This window comes from Oculina patagonica, chromosome 7 (assembly GCF_052425735.1).
Source record: "Oculina patagonica isolate OP01 chromosome 7, crgOcupat, whole genome shotgun sequence".
Classification (NCBI taxonomy): domain Eukaryota; kingdom Metazoa; phylum Cnidaria; class Anthozoa; order Scleractinia; family Oculinidae; genus Oculina; species Oculina patagonica.
Genome location: NC_135764.1, coordinates 6610888 through 6632748, shown reverse-complemented (window position 1 = coordinate 6632748; position 21861 = coordinate 6610888). Strand labels below are relative to the sequence as shown.

Here is a 21861-nt window from a genome sequence, read left to right as displayed (position 1 = left end):
TAAAAGGTTTCTTCTCAGAAGTAGGTGGGGGTAGGTTTTCAAGGTCTAACAGCATGTCATATATTGTCTTGCAAGACAAAGAACACTTTGAGGCATTTAAGGCAGCTGGGGCCGCAGGATTCTCTCGAAGCAGCTATTTCCAACTTTGGGGAACTAGAGGAAAGAAGGCTATAATACTGCAAAAAGTTACATTTAACTTTGTATTTATTGCGAATAGAATGATAAGAAAGAAAGCAATATTAACCGGGAGTCTCAAAAAATCAGAGATTTGTTTTATTCCTGACGAGCGTGACTCTTATCGTCAACGAGAAATAATTTATTCGAATTTATGCATACTCTGTAAGGGTATATAATTGATGCATGACGGATTAGTGTCCGGGTAAAGCTTTCTGTTTCTTTCATCGACTAACTAAGCCTTTATCTATGTTCTGGAAAGCATTTTACTCCTGTTAAATCCAATCCAACACAAAATATGGCAAAGATGTTTATGGTATTGCTGAAAACAGTGTGTTACGCTGTTGTTTATATGCCTTTGGTCATTCTGTCTGTACGAGTGTCAACAAAATATGGCGACCTCGAAGGAATATTGACTCCGTATCCAAACGCTTCTGGTCCTTATAAATCCATCAGCAAGTTTCTAGGGATTCCTTACGCCGCTCCGCCGATTGGAGAGCTTCGACTCAAACCGCCGCAACTGCCAAGCGAGTGGAAACCGAACGTTCGCCTTGCTAAGCGACATGGAAATATTTGTTTACAGGGCCCTGAACTGGAACCACGCATAAAACGTGTTACTTATCAATTCGAGTTCAGTGAAGATTGCTTGTTTCTCGATGTATACAGCCCAGATGTTAGCCTCTAGCTTTCCGTTTTGTTTTACATACACGGTGGTTCGTTTGTAGCGGGTTCTTCGCTGTTATTTCCGGGTGGCATGTTGGCTTTGCAGGGGGTGGTGGTGGTTGTGATTCAGTATCGCCTCGGTCCACTTGGTTTCATGACGACCGGGGACTCGGCCTCCCCCGGAAATTATGGCATGTTAGATCAGGTCGAGGCGCTGAAGTGGGTGAAGGAAAATATAGAGGGGTTCGGAGGAGACCCTGAAAAGGTGACCATATTTGGACAAGATGCAGGTGCGACAAGCGTTGGTTTACACCTTATGTCGCCTTTGTCTGAAGGTCTTTTTCATCAAGCCATATTAGAGAGCGTAAAGAGTCAAAGTTTCCATCTTAAACCCAATTTTGCAGTTTCAGTCACACAATAAGACTCGCTCATAAACTGGACTGCGAAACCTGGTCAAACTATACAAACACGATCTCTTGTATAAGGATCAAGCGATGCAATTAATAGATGCAGAATACCATGAATATTTGATATGGGCTCCCGTGGTGGACAACAACTTTATTTATGACACTCCAGAAAATGCTACGGAAGAGGAAGAGGGCGAAAATGTTAGCTTAGTACTGGGTTTTCAACAGTCACGAGGGTGCTTCTTCGCTTGAACTCATGATGAAAAACACTTTTGGCCTTGCGGCAAGCGCCAAAAACGGAGTGAGCTCGCCTCAGTTTAAAACACTGCTGAAAACGTTCTCAGAAGCTCGTCATGCAGGGTGAGTTAAACTATATCTTCATTCAAAGTACAGTACAAAGCCTCGCATTAGTCATGGGAACAGGTGTCATTTCATCTAATTTCTGATCTAGGGCTTCAAAGGGCACTAAGACGAAAAAATTGATTGGGCACCATGCAGGGATCCATTTCCTTGTTTCGTGGTCTTCCGCGCAGTCATTTTTAGTGTCATCACGCAAAACGGCTGCGAGGGAGACTACTTGTTTCGGGACTCAGTCTGATCTTGAATCGACATTCTCTATTTTTCAAATGGAGAAAACCCTTGGGAATCGGGCTCCAAAGCAAAAAGGCAGGCTTTGGCTCCAGAGAAGCCCGAATATTTTCCGATCAGATTGCTTTCTGTATCGCCTGTAATCTTACAGACCTGCCATTTACATACGCGACTACAATACTAGTTTCGTCAATAGACCTCGTCAGTTGGTAGTTGGTATATGGCCGCCAAATGACGAGGTCTATTGACGAAACTAGTATTGTAGTCGCGTATGTAAATGTGTGTTGAAAGTAAATGTAAATGATGTCTTCACTCTTCAGTATGAGGTACTAATCTACGAATCTGGCTTTTATAGCGTTTGTCGAAAGATACAATTTATCTAAAAGGATTTCTTTTACGTCGTTTGTAGTGAAAGGACGGATGATCTAGTCGCAGACGCTTTGGAATTCCAATACACACCGTGTCCTGATCAAGATGATGTGTACGCCTTACGAGACAAACTGATAGATCTCTTCGGTGACTATTTCTATGTTGCACCAGCGCACGGAATTGCAACCATTCACAGCAACTATGCTCCGGTATATCTATACGAATTTTCTCATCGTTCAAAAGCGAGTCAGCGTGTCGGTGTGGCTCACGGTGACAACGTACCTTATGATTTTGGAATACCCTTTCTGGAGACATCTGCTGATACGGAGGGCTTCCCTAACTATGACACGATAGACCGACAAGTTAGTTGGTTTGTCATGACGCTCTACACAAACTTTGCCAAATATGGCAATCTGACACCTCAACCGGTCAGCGGTGTCACCTGGCAACAGTTCAATTCTACTCACCGGGCTTACCTGCGAGTGGGTGCAAATCCTGCAATGGTGTCGCATTTTGATCCTCGCAGAATGGCTTTCTGGAATAATTACTACCCTAAACTGGTGCAAGTTGAGTTTGGTGTTCCGACCGAGGTTATCGTTTTCTTGTTGCAAGTGATTTTGGCACTTGCCGTTATAATAGTTTTTGGAGGTATAGCCGCTTGTGCGGGGGCAAATAATGAATGAGATCAGACCGCTCAGATAAAAGAGATTATTATACATTGGTGTCACCAGCTTGATTTTGATTGGCTATTAGCACGCAGCTAATTCTTGCTTGCTGTTTCTCTTACGTCATACCTACAGACATTAGATTTTACATATGTAGAAGTGACGTCATACCTACAGACAATAGTTTTATGCATGCAGAAGGGACGAAAGGTTGTAAGCTTATAAAAGTATATAAACAATAAAGTTTGTGCGCGCTCTTGTCTTTACAAGTGCAGCTCAGGAATGTGCATAATAAAACAATTATTGGATTCGGTTTTCGCATGATAGCGATAATTATCAAGGCCTCAGTTTCTGTTATCCGCCTCAGCCTTCGGCTTCGGCAGATAACAGAAACTTTGGCCTTGATAATTATCGCTATCATGCTCAACCTCATCCAATAATTGTTAATTATCGGGTATATCGTCCTTAAATAGATCTAGTTTCTATGAGCAACGAAATGATGGTAAAGCTAAAAGGCGTACGAAGCGAGCACACAATACGATCAAGCGAGATGAATGCAAGTTTCTACGAGAGACTAGCCCGGCAGGTTACTGTACGTGACTGCATGGTGACGTTTTTTAACGTGGCCCGCGGGTATCTATGTGGCCGACAGTTCCCTTTTTTAAGCGCGTTTTAAAACGGGAAAACAGAAAGCGATTGCTTAGATTTTTGAGAATCTGAAAGAAAAATCCTTCAATTATATAAAATCGTTTTAAAACGCGCTTAAAAAAGGAACTGTAAGAGAGAGACCCTGGCAATGAGGTTGGAGAATAATTTATTTCTGATTGACATCGCTGAATTGCGTTTTAAAGGACCTTTCTGTCAGCACGTTTACCGTTTAATGCATAAATTAATTGCAGTTTGATATGAGTATCGAGTGAGTGAGTGAGCGAGTGAGAGAATTTCACGGAATTCGAGGTCATAACACAACCTCATTACATTCGGTAAAAATGTATGTTCTTCATTTTTTGACACCGAAATGCGAAGAGAAAAATAAGTCATTAGAGAGTAGAGCCAACTCACTAATAAAAGATTTTTCTGTTTGCGGTCCAGAAGACAAAGTTAATTCGCCTGAGACTGGTTCAGCTTAGAAGAAACGCTCGCTTTTCTTTTTTTCTTTTGCACTTGTGTGATCATTTCTCAGCTGTATCGTCTACCAACAAATTATTCCCGTTTACTTTGAGTCAGCAAAACACCTGAGAACAAAGGAAAAAATAAAATCATTAGCATTTACTGAGTTACCAACCTGTGATATTAATTTATTGTATATCCAGAAAGGTAAAGAGAGTCAAAAATGTTATGCGCGAGTATAAGGAAAAAAAAAAACAGATATCTTTGTCAATTGAGAACGCGATGCCAGTGAGTCGTCTCAAAGACCTGTTATGTGGTCAGTAGATCCGGGAGTGCTCTAGAGCATCACGTGACCAGTATGTGTAAACGAGCAGAATGATCTTAGTGCCCGGGTCTTAGAGTTAGTCTGTGAGCTGTGAAACTGAAGTTTGAGCCTCCGATGTATACGACATTTTCCAAACGACAAATGCGGGTAAAGAAAGCAGGAGACAGTCTACATTTTAAGGGAGTGTTTGGTGTTAAAGGTATTCACTAAATGTTATTGAAAGTGGCAGTACATTCAAAAGAATTTTTAGAAGATAAGTATTTAAAAAGAAAGTATTTTTAAAACAACTTTTTTCAGTACCTGTTGTTTAGCATAAGGACTGATCATGACGTTAATCAATACTGGCTTTTTATTTTTTCTCGTCTTGTCAAATGCACTCTTTAACGCTGTTCTCAGTTCATCTGGTGTTTCTGCAGAGAAACCTTTTCCTCCAAACGCTTCAATGATTCTCTCATAACGAGCGTTTGGAAGAAGTGCGGTGGGTGGAGCCCTAAAAAGAAAATTGAAAACAAAACAAGAGATACCTTATTTTGTTGTTTATCAAAATGTTATCATCTTTCTTTATTTATAAACTAATTTCGAGTTAAAGGACATATGGATTAGTAAAATCCGAGCATGCAAATTATTTAAGATAGTCATTTTGTGTTTAACGCGCGAACAGGGTGGAACTATCCCGGACTGGGTCGGGCATGCCTTCAGCATAGTCGGGTCAAATCGAGCTCCGTCTAAAATCTAAATTTTGAAGGCGTTCTATGGAAGAAATTACTCAATACTTCAAACGAAAAGACAGAAAAACCAGCTCTGAGTCTTCGGAAGGCGCTACCCCGGAGGAAAAGAGAACCAAACTCAGTCAGGCTAATAACATGCCCACGCCGTCCGACATGGCCGAAGGCGTCGAAGGCGTCCTACCGAAACTTCAGCTTGTTCTCGACAAACTCGTCAGTTTGGAGACAAAAGTTGACAGCATTAACAAGCATGTTTGCAGCATCGACGCTAAAGTTCTCCAGCTTCAGAACAAGGTGACAACACTCGAAAGTTCAGTAAAGGAAAACGCCAAAACAGTAAATGAGATGGAGGTTGGAGTTACTGCTCTAAATGCCGATGTGGAAGAAATCAAAGCAAAAGCCGATAAAACCAGTAACGAGGTAATTACTCTGCGCCAGCAACAGTGGTATTTAGAAACATACCAAAGAAGGGAGAACCTTCGTTTTTATGGGATTCCTGAACGACTGGATGAGCAGGAAAACACCAGAGAAGTGCTGGTTAACTTTATGATAAACGAGCTCAACCTCGAAGACGCGCCACAAATCGAATTTCAACGGGTACATCGAGTAGGCAGGTTTGACGCATCACAGCACAACCCACGCCAGATCATCGCTCGCTTTCTCCGCTATGGGGACCGGGAGAAAGTTTTTTCTCAGGCAAGACAACTTAAAGGCACAGGTATGGGAATATCTCCCGATCTCCCTAAAGGAGTCGTGGATATCAGAAAGAAGCAGATCGAAACCTTGAAAAAGGCTAAAAAAGAAGGCAAAAGAGCTTATTTCAGTAGAGCAGAGCCGGACAAACTGTACGTAGATGGACATTTAATCCCTGTTTCAGAGTAATTCAGTTTTAAGTTATAAAGCTGCAAGCCTTCGGTTGAACTTTGAAAAATTTGAATATTCTGGAGCTACCGTTATGCAAATTGATAATTAGATTGCAAGATTCGGTTGCTAGCAACTAATCAACAGCTTTGCTGGTTGCTTATTTTAATTACTGCTGTGAAGTGTTTTTTCTTTGTTTTTTGTGTTGGTTGCGCTTTTGTTTTTTTCTTTACTTATCAATATGGTAGTATTAATTGTCGCATGTAGTGTTCTTTGCATTATCTTATTGTTTTCAGCTTGTTGTATTTTATCGAGCGTTGTTTTTGTTGTTTTTGTTTTGAGTCTATGCCTTGCATTCAGTTTATATCATTACCAGTTGCCATATTGCATATTTTTAGAAGTGATCTTGCTTAAAGCCGGTAATATCTTTTTTATCTGATGGAGGGAAACAATTTCCAATTTAAACTGCTTTCTTTTAATGTAAGAGGGATCCGTTCTTTTGAAAAAAGAAAATGTATTTTCAACTGGTTGCTTAAGCAAAATGCAGATATCTTTTTTCTGCAGGAAACGTACAGTACAAAAGAGATTGAAAATCAGTGGCGGAAACAATGGAGAGGAGAGTTGTTTTTCTCTCACGGTACATCGCGCAGTAAAGGCGTCCTTGTTTTAGTGCGGGAAAATTTGGATTTTAAAGTTAATTCAACGCATACCGATGATTCGAGAAGATTTGTTATTCTAGATACCTTAATTCAGGACTCGCCGTTTCTTCTAGCAAATATCTATGCCCCAACAAAAGGCTCTGAACAATGTCAGTTTTTAGACGAAATTGCTAATCACTTCGCAGACAAAGTATGTCAATCTAAACATTATGTTATTACTGGAGGTGATTTTAATGCTACTTTCGATCCAGATCTTGACTGTTCGGGTGGAAGGCCTTCCATAAAGAATTGCATTAAGAACCTCAATGATATTATGCTACAAAATGACCTGGTCGATATATGGAGAGTGCGCAACCCGAACAAAAAGCGCTTCACTTGGAGACAGAAAAATCCATTAATTCAAAGACGACTGGACTTTTGGTTAATCAGCAATTCTTTACAGGACGACATAGAAAATGTAGACATCTTATCTTCCGTCAAAAGTGACCACTCCGCAATTATTTTGAATATTGATAGCGTAAAGAACTTAAACCACGGTCCATCTTTTTGGAAATTTAATAATAGTCTTCTCGATGATGAACAATACATTAAATTAATTGAGCAGCTTGTTCCTGATTGGATTGAGGAGATTAACTATTCTGATGATGCTAGAGTTCAGTGGGATTGGCTAAAATACAATATCCGTAAGGAGACCATTACTTATAGCAAAGCGAAAGCAAAAGAACGGAGAGAAAAAATAAAGCGCATTGAACATAAACTGAAAATTGCTGAGGAAAAATTAGCTGACTCTCCAAATGATGATACACAAAATGAAATTGACACTTTAAAAAGCGCATACGAAAAAGAATACGAGTACATTACGAAAGGAGCAATAATACGATCACGTGCAACTTGGTACGAAAAAGGTGAGAAAAATAATAAGTATTTCCTTAATCTACAAAACAATAAGAAGACAAAAAGCACTATAAGAAAACTTGAACGCAAGAATGGTAATATTACTGTTGACCCGAACTGCATAATGGACGAATTACACTCATTTTACTCAGATCTCTATAAAGAAAAGAACTCCGAAGAGCTAATTTCTGAAAATTGTCCTTTCTTAAATTCTGGGAATATACCTAAGCTTTCACCAGCAATGCGAGAGTTATGCGAAGGAGAGCTAACCCTTGGAGAGTGTTTTAATACTCTATCGAGTTTTCAAAGCAACAAGACACCAGGGAACGACGGACTAACTGTAGAATTCTATAAATGTTTCTGGAAGCTCTTGGGTAGCCTGCTAGTTAATAGTCTAAACTACGCGTACAAACACGGCGAATTATCTTCCTCCCAAAAGCAAGCGCTTATCGTCTTAATTGAGAAGAAAGATAAAGATAGACGACAGGTAAAGAACTGGAGACCAATCTCTTTAATCAATGTCGACGTAAAGATTGGCACGAAAGCTATAGCTAAAAGATTAGAAAAGGTTCTGCCGGAAATCGTACATCATAATCAAAACGCATATGTTAAAGGAAGAACTATTTTCGACGCTGTCCGATCCATCGACGATATTATCAAGCTAACATCATCAAATAATATGAGCTCATTACTGGTAGCAATTGACTTCGAAAAAGCCTTTGATTCAGTGAACTGGAATTTTCTTAGACACGCCTTAAGGAAGTTCAATTTCGGCCCATCTTTTATTAATTGGATTACAGCTTTTTACTCAAATATTTCCAGCTGTGTGATGAATAATGGATTTATTACACAACCTTTTAAACTTTCACGCGGCGTGCGTCAGGGTGATCCTCTCTCGCCCTATCTGTTCATTCTAGTCCTAGAAACACTCGCGATTCATATTAGAAATGACGAATGCATTAGGGGAATGAACGTTGATGGCCACGAAATTAAACTTATCATCTTCGCTGATGATCTCACGGTCTTTCTTAAGGATAGCGCATCTTTTCACCGCCTGTTGGCCAAGCTAGAGTTGTTTGGTCAATACTCCGGTCTGAACGTTAATAGAGAAAAAACTGAGGTTATGAAGCTTGGAATCTCTGATATCTCTGCAGAAGAACTAAAAATAGATGAAATTAAAAAAGTAGTCAAAATTCTAGGGATACATTTCACTTATGATCAAACGCTTTCAGATAAGTTAAATTTTCATACCATCATTGAATCAATTAGAAAGACACTTAACAGCTGGAACTGGAGAGGCCTCACTTTGCTAGGGAAAATACAAATAATCAAGTCGTTCGCCATTCCTAAAATTCTTTATCGCCTCTCTCTTGTCTCAACAAGTACAACTTTTGTTAAAGAGGTCAATCAGGTGCTGTATAATTTTGTGTGGAAAGGCAAGGATAAAGTTAAACGGCTCGCTCTCATAAACAGTGTCGAGAATGGTGGGTTAAATATGCCGCACATTGAGTCTCTCATTAACACGCAAAGGATAGTATGTATCAAAAAGTATTTGGGTGATTCACCCTGTTCCTGGAAAATTATTCTCGACCACTATCTTCACAAAGTCGGGGGCAGTTTGCTTTTCCACTGCAACTTCGAGTACACAAAGCTCTCATTGGACCTCCCTGATTACTACAGAGAATGTCTTGCAACTTGGACTAAATTTACTGCCTCACCTGTCTCTTCAATGGATGAGATCGTTAACCAGATCTTATGGAACAACAAATTCATTTGTATCGGACAGAAATCAGTTTTTAACCGCAAACTCTTCTCCTTGGGGCTACATAAAGTTGGAGACCTTTTTAATGAGATAAATCTTAAGCCACACACCACCTTGCAAAATCTAAATGCCCTGGATCTCTTATTTTTGAACGGACTTTATGATTGCCTTCCACCTGAATGGAAGAAAGTGATGACCAACGACCCTCCATCGGTGCTCATTAAAACTAACCATAAATGGGACGATGTGTTTTTGTACTCGGGCAATGATGCCCTTTTATTAAGTGAATTGTCCTCTAAAAAAATCTACAATATTTCGGTGTCAAAGATTTCGATTAGTCCGTCGGCAAAAAAGAAATTCGATGTTTCATATGCTTCTGCAGAGCACGCCCTTGACTGGAAGAGAATCTACAGCAATGCTTTTAGATCCGCAATAGACACCAAAACGCGTGAATTTCAGTACAAGATACTTAACAGAATACTTCCTTTAAATGATTTCCTCTTCAAAATTGGCAAGTCTAACTCTCCTCTCTGCTCTTTCTGTCAATCCTCAGAGGAAAACATGTCCCACTTCTTTTTCCATTGTCCGTTGGTAGCAAACTTTTGGCAATCAATTAAGCATCTATTGGGGGGTTATGAGCTAATTGAAAGAGAAGTGATCCTAGGGATCACCGACGCAGTTGAAAATGCATTTCTAAAGAATCATCTAATTCTATTAGGAAAACAACATATTTTCAGATGTAAACATAACAACTCTCTTCCTAGCGTAATCAGTTTCACAAAAAATTTGAAAGCAGTCTATGATTCTGAACGTTTAATTGCTAAAGAAAATAACAAGATCAACTTTCATTATGACAAATGGAAGGATCTGTTAGGCTACCTCCTCTCATTTTAAAATAGCTGGCAAGCTCGTGGCACTTCTTGTCTCGAAACAGCTATCTAATCAATTAAAGGCAACTTACTGAACTGTTATACATATATATTGTCTGTAGGCATGGCACTGTCTTTGTGTTTTATAATTTTTTTTTTTTTTTTTTTTAAGAAAAATGTAAATTTATTAGTGTAATGTAAGAAGTTAATTGTAAGTTCTGTACTGTAGGTTATTCTAAGCTATATATATACTGCAAGTAGTGTATTGTAAATAAGTCACAGAGTTAAGTTATAAGTATAAGTAATGTATAATGTAGACTTTCTCAAAGTCCTTCTACGCGCGGTTTAGGTATGTCACGTACGAAGGACTTTTCCAACTTGCAGCGCGCCAATTTTACCGACCCAAAAACGGGTCGGTGAATAAATTATAACCGCGGCCAATCAGAGTCGAGATCTCAAAGAAAGTGTCATTCAAATGTAAATCGACGCTTCTTCACGCGTCATTTCTTGTCACGTCGAGGTCACATCATGCGAACAGCGAAGGAAGCGTTGGAAATTGCTCAACAGTTCACGGGAAACGAAGAGTTAAAAGAATATCAACAACATGTCATAGAAGCGTATCTCTGCGGAAAAAAATGTTTTTTTTTTTTCTGCGCCCACGGAAGCGGGCAAAAGCTTCCACCGACTACATGCGAGATGGAGGCGACACGGCGATAGTCCTTGTTGTTGTCCCTTTTATAGTATCGCTCATGAAAGACCAAGTTTTCTCTTTGAAAAACCGAGGGATTGTGGCCTCATCTGTTGGAGACGACTGCAGCGACGAACAGTTAAAGGACATGTTTGATTTGAAGTTCAAAATTATTTTTGGAAGACCAGAAGCACTTTGCAACATTTACCATCACATATTTCGCCGATTAAAAGTGTTTGCAATCTATGTTTTGGAAGCGATTTATTGTCATGTGTATTCAAGTATTGTTTAGCTATCGCTTAATGACCAGCCTTCAACGAATCCCTCACAACGTTTACTTTCTTCTGCTTTCTTCACGATCATCTCGTTTTTGTCGGCACAGTTTCTACAAATAATATTTGTAGTAAGTTTAGGTTCTGCGAATTGCCGTCCGGCGAGGATTTCCAGGTCTAAGCAAGCCTTGTTTTCCCCCCTTGGCCAATCAATATTTGTCTGTAATCGTTTTTACGACTTCCTTAGCGCAAAGAATACAAATATGCTTTTTCGAGCAAGGAGAAATCGAAATTCGCGTGATCGTTTTGGTCGGAGTTGACCTTGCGCTCGCTACTTTCCGCCCTCACAAACAAGTATTCTTGAAACTTGACTCTTGCTAGTAAGTCACGCGCTCGCAGAAACACCGCCCCCTGATAATTGATACCTCTTGCTTTTGGCGGGAAACTTGATTCAAAATCCTTCAAGCGGGACAAGTCGCCCTCTCGCGACTTCGTCACTCGCGGTCGTCGCTTCGCGACTCACTAGCACTGCGCGTCGCTTCGCTACGCGTGGCTCGCTTCGCTCGCCAATAGAGGGCGACTTGGTGCAAGTCTATGTATAATGTAATGTAACGTGAAATGTAAGTAAGTTATTGTGTGTATTGTAACCTGCTTGTTGGAAAAAAAATAAACAAATTACAAAAAAAAAAAAAAAAAAAAAAAAAACTATCCCGGACTGACGATGACTATGACTATTACAGGCTCACAGGTGCTTTAAACAAGAAGTTCCGCTATAAAAGGGGCCTGGTCTGGCCATTCTCACGCCCAATTGTCAGTAAATCATCAAAGCGTAAACAACTGACAAACAACCTGCGTATTTTCCACAACTATTACTGACAAAATGGGTTTTATTTTTGCTTAGAATATTCTGTTAAACAATAACAAGTTACATATCATATTTGTCAATGGCATATCTTGGTTTCATAAGATTTTGAAGCATGTTCAGATTGAAGGACGCTTGGCACCGCAATGTGCCACGACTACACAAGTACAAGTTTGCATTTCGCGCCCGAAAAAGTGTAAAATGTGGGAGGTGCCATCTCTTTTATAGCGGAACTTCTTGTTTAAGAAACAGTAACTTATTTGACAGATAAATCGTTTTCTAACTAAACCAGACCACCCAATTGGAAAGGTATCTCGTTACAAATCTGCTGAAAAGAAGTATTGACAATGAACGTTTTCTCGACGAGAAAATTCGGTCCAGTCGGGGGAACAAGTGCCAGTTGATGACGACATCACTTCTCCGAGAACTGACTGAGCCCGCAGTTTTTGCCCCAGGAGTTGCTAAGCAACATGACATATTTGACACGCGATTGCTTTCAGAGTATTCGTGAGTGCTCGCGTTAGTTTTTCATTGGACGAAATAAATCGGAAAAACTTCGAGTGCTTCAACAAAGATTTGCCAAAACTGTCACTTATTCCCCCGACTGGGTCCGACCTGTGTAATAGAGTGAACCTTTACCCGTAAATTTTCAGCCTAGTTGGTTCCTACAGTTTGATTTCCAGCCAAAATACTACTTCAACTAATGTAAAGTCTTAGAATCTTTCAGACTCTTCAGTATCTTTGGTGTTTTTTTTTTAATGTTACAACGAAAGGCTTTGCATGTTCCGTTAAAGGATCTGCAGATGAATAAATCTGATAAATTATTATAGGAAATTAACGCTTGTGTTAATTAAGGTATTTGAAATTAACGCGACTTAAATTAACGCAAATTGAAGGAAAAGTTATTTCCCAATTAAGGAAATAAACGCGAAAGAGGGGGTAACATTTCAAAATGAAGGAAATTAACGTACACAAAGACAAAATCACTTGTTGAGACAACAGGAACAAGTTCATTTTAACAATAGACCCAGATACGGAAAGAATGTTCGTGGTACTTCCCCTAAACGCAGGGGTCAAGAAAAGGAATCTGGCCGCTTCGAGCGTTCTTGTTTCAGTGCTACCGGCAGATTTCCACCCTGAAAAAATAATGCTTTTTCCTAGAAGTCAAGAGCGTCTGGACTATATCGAGAAATTGGGGCCAAAATAACTGAGATTAAGGTCATGGAAATTAACGGCGCGGATGTTAACGGTAACAAAAATCAACCGCAACTTAAATTAACGCGAATTTTTGCAATTCGTGTTAATTTTATGAAGCGTTAATTTCCTTTAACAGTGTAATGTGATCGTACCTTATCGCAGGATCTACCTCGATCTCGCTCCAGCTCTCCTCGTCCATACCGTAATATATACCATTGTTGTTGATGATCATGAAAACGATTGGGAGATTGTACCTGCGGAAAAAATGTATACTCCTTATATAGTCTGTATTCACAGAAGACTACATTTTGTTAGAACTATACATCTCTCAGCTCAGGTTGTGTTTGTATTGAAAACTTTCGAATACAGGATGTTGCACAGAAAACAAAGTTTGTACTCAAAATTTGTTCAACTACTGAAAGTAAAACTTTTCAACCTGCATCACTTATTCATAGAGCAGTTATTACATTGTCAATCCTAAACTGGATATATTGCATCACCTTATTGGTTTACTTATGCTTTTTTTAAGTGCATATGAAGTAAAAAATAATATTTTAAAAGCTTTTCAAAATAAAAAAGAATGACGTTTTACGTTTTGAAATACCTTTTTTAGTTTTAGAGATATTTACGTTCTTGTATTATGCAATTATGACGTCATTAATCGTTCCACAAAAAGATAAAACACTGAATCAAGAGTGTCTCAAGAAATATTAGAGCGGTGCTCTTTAAACTTGGCACCATAAATGTACGTCACACAAGACACAAGATGCCACCCGCTGTGCCGTTGCATTAGAAACGGTTTTGCCAAAAGACCTATTTCAATTAAAACTGATATTCCCCAGTTTTTGCTTAACCGAAGACCACCCACCTTCAAGAAGCAATGAGAAGGGTTAAGGTAATATGGACACGATGTGTGTTCCAAGCGGGACCTTCTATCGCACTTTGAAGGGTTGCAAATGGAGAAACAGATGCTGGCCATGGTAACATCATAATATAAGCCATCATGGGCCCCTTTTCATACCAGCCAAGTGCTGATTGGGCCACCCGTACCCTGCCTAAATAAAGTTGACCGCTTGTGTACCTTTGACGACTATTACAAGAGCTTTCTTTGCTCTACTTAGCAACTTGACTGCTTTGTCCACAGAAATTTGATCTGCCACTTCTGAGAATAACTCCTTCACTTCATGATTTTTTTCATTCTCATCGCCGGTCCGCTTTTCCACGTATCAATGTTAAGAGAAGAAATTATGTGTTGATCGGATTCAACGATAAACATCATTTTGCAAATCTTTTGTGTACTTTACCTACACGCAGTTTCAAGCTCCATTCCTGAAAACCCAAAGGCACTGTCACCTTGTACGCACACCACCCTCCTGGGGGGATTTGACCCATCAGCTTGACTTTCAGCCAACAGGGCAGCAGCGATTGCAAAACCAGTTCCAACTCCAATTATGCCATATGTTCCCCCGTCTAGCCTGGGGTGTATAATAAGGAAAAGACTTAATCGATCTAGAAGCCGTGAGAAGTTTCTGTACCTAATGTGAGAGGATGAGACCAACATGTCTGTAAAATCCACCGAGGGCATTAACTACTCATTTTCATTTGCAGAGGATAATCATGATTGAAACTTAAATAAGTGTAGAAATGGTCATGATAATTTAAAAAAGTCCGATTGTGATGTGACTTTGACTACTCATCCAAAATGTTTTCTCCTTTTGACGGTGATCAAACGTGCATCACGTGGTATGTTTGGCTGTATCACGTGACCCTACTATCGGGTCTTGACAAAGTGAGAGCCAGTTAGTCATGTGAGCCATTCCGTTTAGCCTAAATATCCCTCTGGTTAGCTTACTGCCTTTTTATTGGGATTTGAGATTTCTGGCTCGCATGGCTCGCGAGTCATGCGAGCCATCCCGTTTAGCCAAAATAGCACATACAAGTTAGCACTCCGTATAGCTTAAATAGCACTCCGTTTAGCCTTCAGTTAGCTTAGGTAACTTGCGGTTAGCCTTTATATTGAGATTTGGGCTTTCTGGCTCCTGCGGTTCGCATGGCTCCCGAGTCATGCGAGTAATGCGAGCCATCCCGTTTAGCCAAAATAGCATTACGGTTAGCCTAAATAGCACTCTGGCTAGCCTACTGTTACTAATTAAGGTAGCTTGCAGTTAGCCTTTTTATTTCTGGCTTGCATGGCTCGCATGACTGGCTGGCTACACTCACAACCATCACAGCGCTACGCCATCACACCAAGGCTACTTGCTTTACAACATCAGCATTTCATCCACTTGCAGAGGTTTCTGTGTCCATTTATGGGTAAACAGATTGTTGGGGAAATTAATATTAAGTATTAAATGAAAATGAAGCGATTCCATGCATACCTGTTCCTAGGAAGTTGATTTGTGATCATGGTTTCACCAATGCACAATGTGTTTGCTCCTTCATTAACTATGATACAGTCATGTGGCAAATGCTTTTTAAGCTGAACATGTTAAAGATAAAATATTGATATTAAGCATTTAATAAATAAAATGCAGACCATTGTAGTTGAATACCCTGAAGCATACAGAAATTCTGAGAATGACTGAAGCCACATCTCAAAATCCTTTTAACCCTTTCATTTGCGATATTTTTCCCCAAAACGAGTTTTTTTTAACCGTTAGAGTGAATTTTTGGTGCTATGATGTTGAAGTTACCTAAACTTTGCTAGAAAAGCACTTTTTCACACTGCAGCAACATTTTGGTAGAGATGCGCATTTTTTTTTTTTTTTTTGCTGAACCGTTCCAATTTTTTTCTTGCTCCTTTTCCTTCTTTTGTTTTTCGAGTTTCTTATTCTCGTTCCTTTCTACTCTTCATATCCTTTCTTCTGGTCTAAAAAGTTTCGACGTTATCATTGGAAAATCCTAAAAAGGGGACCTTGATCAATTACAGGTGTATTGGCCTGTTAAAGCACCGATTTTGCACCAAAAACGGATCGTGTTTTTCTTTGATTAGCTCTGTCAGAATGCAACCGATGTTCAAAATGAACAATCCTGTAGAAAGGTCATTTCTCGTCCTATCAGCTGCTTATCTGAAAAATCTGCTGGCGTGCTTATTGATGTCGTCACAAGTGGTTCAATGACCGCGCCTCCAAATAGCGCCCAAATGCGCGTTTGCATATGAAAGGGTTAATGACAGATAATAACCTGTTGTATGAATTATCTAAGAGAATTTAGTAAAACTCAGGGTTATTTGTTCCTTGAAAACTCGGGTTCGTAGTCTAATTGTTAACTAACCTGCCCAAAAACTTGATAGTAAGTCATTGGAACTGTTGTTTCCTTAGTAAGTTCCTGATAAAATGCAAAGAAATAACAATGTTACAATCACAGCCACACAAAATAATATCACACTACTGATCATGAGATAAAACGGGCTCACTTTTAGAAAGCAAGCAAAGCAGGAGGGTGTGAAGAAACTGATCAATCTTGGGGCTTCAACAGTTAATCCAGTTACACATTTTTAACAAATGAAATTCAACAAATGAAATTTTATGTAATTAAATTTGCTGAATGTAATTTTATACCTCAAGCCTTTGCTTGTTTGCATCTGATATTTCCTTCAACTCTTTTCCCCAGGAGGGTGAACCACAAAGATTGGTTGACTTTTCTCCAAACGTCCTAATCACTGCTGCCCCCAGCTAAAATAAATAACATTAATTTTATATAATGATTCAATATGATTATATAATATGATTCAAGCCCTCCCCACCCCTATCCCTTTGAAATGCAGGCAAAGCTAGCAAACTCCTTCTTTTTGTCTCTTTAAGTGAACACTTATTCATGATCCCAGCTTAATTTCTAACTCACTCACTTAATCCTCTTCGTGCCCTTGGGCACATAAGGCCGTTACCAGATTCCGCCACTGCTGCCTGTTCTTTGCAGTCTTTCTCAGCTCCCCCCAGCTGATTCCGCTTTCCCGCATCTCTTTTTCAACTGTCCGCCGCCAGGTCTCTTTTGGTCGTCCCCTTGCTCTTTTCCCAGATGGAGTCCAGTGCAGAGCAACTCTGGGAATTGATGATGGATCCATCCTGAGGACGTGTCCAATCCAGCGCCACCTTCTCTTCTTCACCTCGGAGCTGATGTTGTTCGTTGAGGTTGCCCGGCGTAGCTCGGCGTTTGAAATGATGTTAGGCCAGAAGATGTTCAGAATGCGGCGTAGACACCGATTTTGGAATGTGTCAAGTTTGTGGCAAATGGCTTTTGTGGCCGTCCATGACTCACACCCATACAGCAACGTGGTGAGAACGTTACTCTTGAAGAAGCGGAGTTTAGTCTTTAGGGTGATCTTCTTGCTTTTCCAGATGTTCTTGAGGGAGGCAAATGCTTGCCCTGCCTTGGAGAGCCTTGCTCTAATCTCTGGCTCTGAGTCTCCATCGGTGGTCATCTTGGAGCCAAGGTACGTAAACTCGTTGACTTCTTCAACTATCTTCCCATGCAGGGTGATCGGCGCATCTGAGCGATGGTTCATTCTCATGTGTTTGGTTATCTTGGGGCTGACCTTAAGACCAAGCACAGCAGCTGTAGATGCCAGACCTTCGGTCATGGCCTGCATGTCTGTGTGGCGGTGGGCAGATGTCGTCTGCAAAATCAAGGTCGCTGAGCACATCAGAGAGAGTCCATCGAATGCCTCTTTGATCTTGTGAAGTGTTCTTCATGACCCAGTCAATACAGAGAGAGAATAGAAACGGAGACAGTATGCACCCCTGCTTTACGCCCGTTTGAATGGTAAATGGCTCTGTCACCTGGTTTTCACAGATGACCTGGGCGTGGCAGTCGTGATACAGCATCCTGATGATATTCACTACCTTGGATGGTATTCCGTAGTGTCGAAGGATGCACCATAGCGTTTCCCTGTGGATGCTATCGAAGGCTTTTCCAGAGTCTATGAAATTCGCATAGACTGTGCTGTTCCATTCCTTCGCCTGCTCAAAGATCTGCCTGAGAGTAAAGATGTGGTCACTGCAGGATCTCCCTTTACGGAAGCCAGCTTGCTCTTTACGAATGTCCTTCTCCAGGGCAGCAGTCATGCGCCTTAGTATGATCTTGCTGAACACTTTGCTTGTGAGACTCAGGAGTGCTACACCCCTCCAGTTGTTACAATCAGATAAGTCTCCTTTTTTGGCAAGCCTTACGATCAATTTCTAAAGTTGTTTAAAATCTGTTTTCCAGGCATTCTACTCCATACATACACTGATAAAAGAACCCACTATACACAAGTAAGGGGAATAAGCATCTTTTATGTTCCATAAATGAACAAATACAAATCTCTGTAGACACGCAATGCAGTGTACCAGTATACCTGTTCTGCGACACTCTTCAAATCTCCCAACAGTGCAACCTCTGCAGGAACATTGTTTTCCATTTCCTCTCCATGAAGGTCAATCTATAGGAAACATTAAAGTGTAACACTTGCTATTGTGTTCACCTGGCAATTGTTTTGTACACTGACTGGAGTGTGAGGCACAGTGGCTTACTGGTTATTTAAATTACGTTGTACAGTGGCACCCCGCTCTATGGTCACCCGTTTGTTACAGACAGTTTTTTGACCCAACGAAAAGCTCATATATTATTTGTATATTTTCTCTTACATAAGCCCGCTTTATTAGTTAATACGGACATTTTTCTGTGACCAGAGTGTCAGGTCTTCATACAAAGTTAACTTCGCTTTACGGACACTGGCTACCTGCATGCATGTGCACTGTATATTGTCATTATGACAATTCTGCGCTAACTATTAGATCGGCAAGTTATAGCACAAAGACAAAGCTTAGCATCTACCAGAGCTGTCTGTTGTCAACCCTTCTTTACGGCTGTGAATGCTGGCGAATAACTGAACATGACCTGTCAAAACTAGCGTCCTTTCACACAACTAGCCTTAGGAAGATTCTGAGAGTTTTCTGGCCACAGGAAATCTCCAACGACCAGCTCCTGAAGCAAACCAAGCAGGAGGATATTCGCACGATTGTCACCAGGAGAAGATGGAGATGGATTGGACATGTGCTTCGAAAGGACAACAACAACATAGCTAAGACTGCAATGCGCTGGACACCTGAAGGCAAACGCAGAAGAGGGCGCCCAAAAACAACATGGCGCAGAACGGTAGAAACGGAGTTAAGGGAGCTCAATTACAGCTGGAGCACCATTGAAAAGCTGGCTAGAGATAGGCAGGGTTGGAGAAAATTCGTTGCTGCCCTATGTGCCACACAGGCATGATGGGCAGTAAGTAAGTAAGCGCTAACTGTAGCCTGTCCAAAATAAAGGCTTTCTATAGGCGTGCTAGTAATGAAAATGTCCGATAAATGGAAGTCGAAAAACAATTTTCCTGTATCTATTAAGTTATAATTATAAAACACAAGCTAGTGAAGCATGGATGGCTTAGTGGTGAGATCGCTCACCTAGCTAGCTCCCACCGATGAGTCACCGATGTGGCCCGGTTTCGAATCCTGAACCCGGAGTCATACTTGGATTGAGTTTGTTGTTGGTTGTTGTCCTTGCTCAGAGGGTTATTCTCAAGAGTTCTCCTTTTTTCTTCTTTTCACAAAAACCAACTCTTGAAATTCCGATTCAATCTTCGAAGCACATACACTTTTTAATAAGCTTTCGGGAGCTCCTCCGTGTTATGTTGGTAAATAAATCACATCTACAATTACATTTACATTTTCAAGTGGAAGTTAGAAAGAACAAGACATACTCTAGGAACCCGAGGCAAGAGCACTATACCTGAATTATTTTAACATCAGCTTTGAATGTTGGTGGTTTTCCAAAATGAAGAATCCAGTTCAATCTTGCTCCAAACAGAAAAATTACGTCAGCTTGAGATAGAGCTCTAAAAAGGAAAAGCGTTTGAAATAGTTTTTGTAGCACTAATATAGTCAGATGAGTAATAATCGTCTATCGCCTATCGCGAATGACAAATCTATTTCATTTGTTAATTCACCTTGATCTGGCAGCAGCAACACACAGAGGATGTTCATCAGAAATCACTCCCTTCCCCATGGGTGTGGGGAGAAATGGTACCTTGCATCTCTCAACAAACTCCTGAAGAGGTTTCTCAGCATGGGCATAAGCTGCACCTATGGAAAGTAAACTGTAAATTAATACATTTTACAGTGCGACGCGCCTGACCGTAGCCACCCAACAAACTTTTTTGCAAGTGTTATCTTGTAATATTTTACGTTTTTACTGCATTTTGTTGATAAACACGATGTAACGAGTATCTATTGAATCGTATTCAACTTTGCAACGAGGCGTGTTCGTCAAACACTGAATAATAATACAAGGACACAGATGTAAAAAAGTTTGTTGGGTGGCCACGGTAAGGCGCGTCGCACTGTAAATTAATGTTGAGCCACTGCAGGGTAAAAAAAATTGCTTGTACGCATTAGGTATTTTTTCTACCAAGCCTCTAACAATGCATAAAACATGTAAAAAGGCAAACAGTTGTCTTTTCTATGTACCTTTGCCGATTATTACAAGAGGGTTCTTTGCTTTACTTAGCAACTTGACTGTTTTGTTCACAGAAGTTGGATCTGCCAGACACTTTGGAGGAGGTGGACATCGACGAATTGGCCTGTTAAAGAATCAACCGTCTCGTTTAAACTGGTTAATGTTATAACATCTCGGAAGTATTAAAACCACCCAAGAAAAGAGGTCAAGCTAGTCACCTCGTGTTACTAGTTGTCACTTTCTCTGTGACCATATTTGCTGGAATTTCCAGAAAACTAGCTCCTGGTCTACCATAGATACTTGTTCGCACAGCCTAAAAAGTAACAAATATTAGTAGACTAAAGTATTTTAGTAGTAGTAAACATTTTATTTTCTCTTGACATTTTCTATTGAAATCTGCGAATCTGAATCGGTTGCGCCTCGTGACTAGTGGAGGGGGACAGGGGGCGGGAGCCCGGGAGAAAAGGGGCGGGAAGCGGGAGGAGAGAGGGCGGGAAGTGGGATTCTTAAGGTGTGGCGGGAACCGGGAGAAAACGAGTGAAATTTCGTAACGTATGTATCCGGGGTATCCAGAGTATAGATTTTCCAGAGATTATCTAGAGTATCCAGGGTATCCAGAGTATCCAGGGTATCCAGGGTATCCAGGGTATCCAGGGTATCCAGGGTATCCAGGGTATCCAGAGTATCCAGGGTATCCAGAGTATCCAGGGTATCCAGGGTATCCAGATTATTCAGGGTATCCAGGGTATCCAGGGTATCCAGGGTATCCAGAGTATCCAGAGTATCCAGGGTATCCAGGGTATCCAGATTATTCAGGGTATCCAGGGTATCCAGAGTATAGATTTTCCAGAGATTACACTGGAGATCTAAAGGTGTTCTGATTTTTGGTGACGGAAACTCTTGCTGGAGGGTTTTAACAGGTTTGCTGACAACTTGAATTTCGTAATTGCGGAGTAGTCTGGTAAAAGGCTCAGTCAGGTCGTTGATGTAAGGAGGCATGCGAAACCCTGGTAAGAGTCCAATGGTTCGGCCATTTGAAGAACATCGATACCAGTTCTTCAGGAGGAGGAACTGTGCGTGGAGGTGGCTTCTTATTTTTTAAAAATGTTAGAAATAAATGCTGATGGATAGCCGTTATGTTTTAGAGCGTCCATGACGTGGTTGGTCTCACCTGTTTTTCCTTCATGAGTGCTAGGAAGGTTGGATGCCTGGAATAGAAGGGTCGAGGCCGTAAGTTTTGTTTCATGAGGGGAAGAGAAATCCAAGTAGCGATCTGTGTGGGTTGGCTT

The 21861-nt window shown here is 40.6% G+C and overlaps 2 protein-coding genes, 1 long non-coding RNA gene and 1 pseudogene across 3 annotated transcripts in view; 3 read left to right on the top strand and 1 right to left on the bottom strand.

Moving 5' to 3' along the window:
- Positions 1 to 21861, top strand: part of LOC144661428 (myosin-2 essential light chain-like) — a 136255-nt gene that overhangs the window by 51829 nt on the left and 62565 nt on the right. The gene's annotated exons all lie outside the window — the stretch shown is intronic.
- Positions 1 to 21861, top strand: part of LOC144661437 (uncharacterized) — an 80516-nt gene that overhangs the window by 25897 nt on the left and 32758 nt on the right. The gene's annotated exons all lie outside the window — the stretch shown is intronic.
- LOC144660882 (neuroligin-4, X-linked-like) lies at positions 473 to 2884 on the top strand (annotated as a pseudogene).
- Positions 4090 to 21758, bottom strand: LOC144660881 (2-hydroxyacyl-CoA lyase 1-like). Its single transcript, XM_078521609.1, has 13 exons — positions 21744 to 21758; positions 20791 to 20885; positions 20584 to 20696; positions 20064 to 20199; positions 19847 to 19952; positions 18426 to 18509; positions 16651 to 16764; positions 16364 to 16417; positions 15469 to 15569; positions 14395 to 14565; positions 13243 to 13344; positions 4602 to 4791; positions 4090 to 4101 (listed from the first exon to the last, which is right to left on the bottom strand). Exons 1-13 carry the CDS (start codon positions 21756 to 21758, stop codon positions 4090 to 4092), a joined length of 1293 nt encoding a protein of 430 aa, XP_078377735.1.

Coding starts and splice junctions, on each gene's coding strand:
- LOC144660881 (XM_078521609.1), bottom strand. Junction 15,570..16,363: donor ACTATCAAGTTTTTGGGCAG/GTTAGTTAACAA, acceptor TAACATGTTCAG/CTTAAAAAGCATTTGCCACA. Junction 4,792..13,242: donor GAGGTAGATCCTGCGATAAG/GTACGATCACAT, acceptor TTTTCTTTTTAG/GGCTCCACCCACCGCACTTC.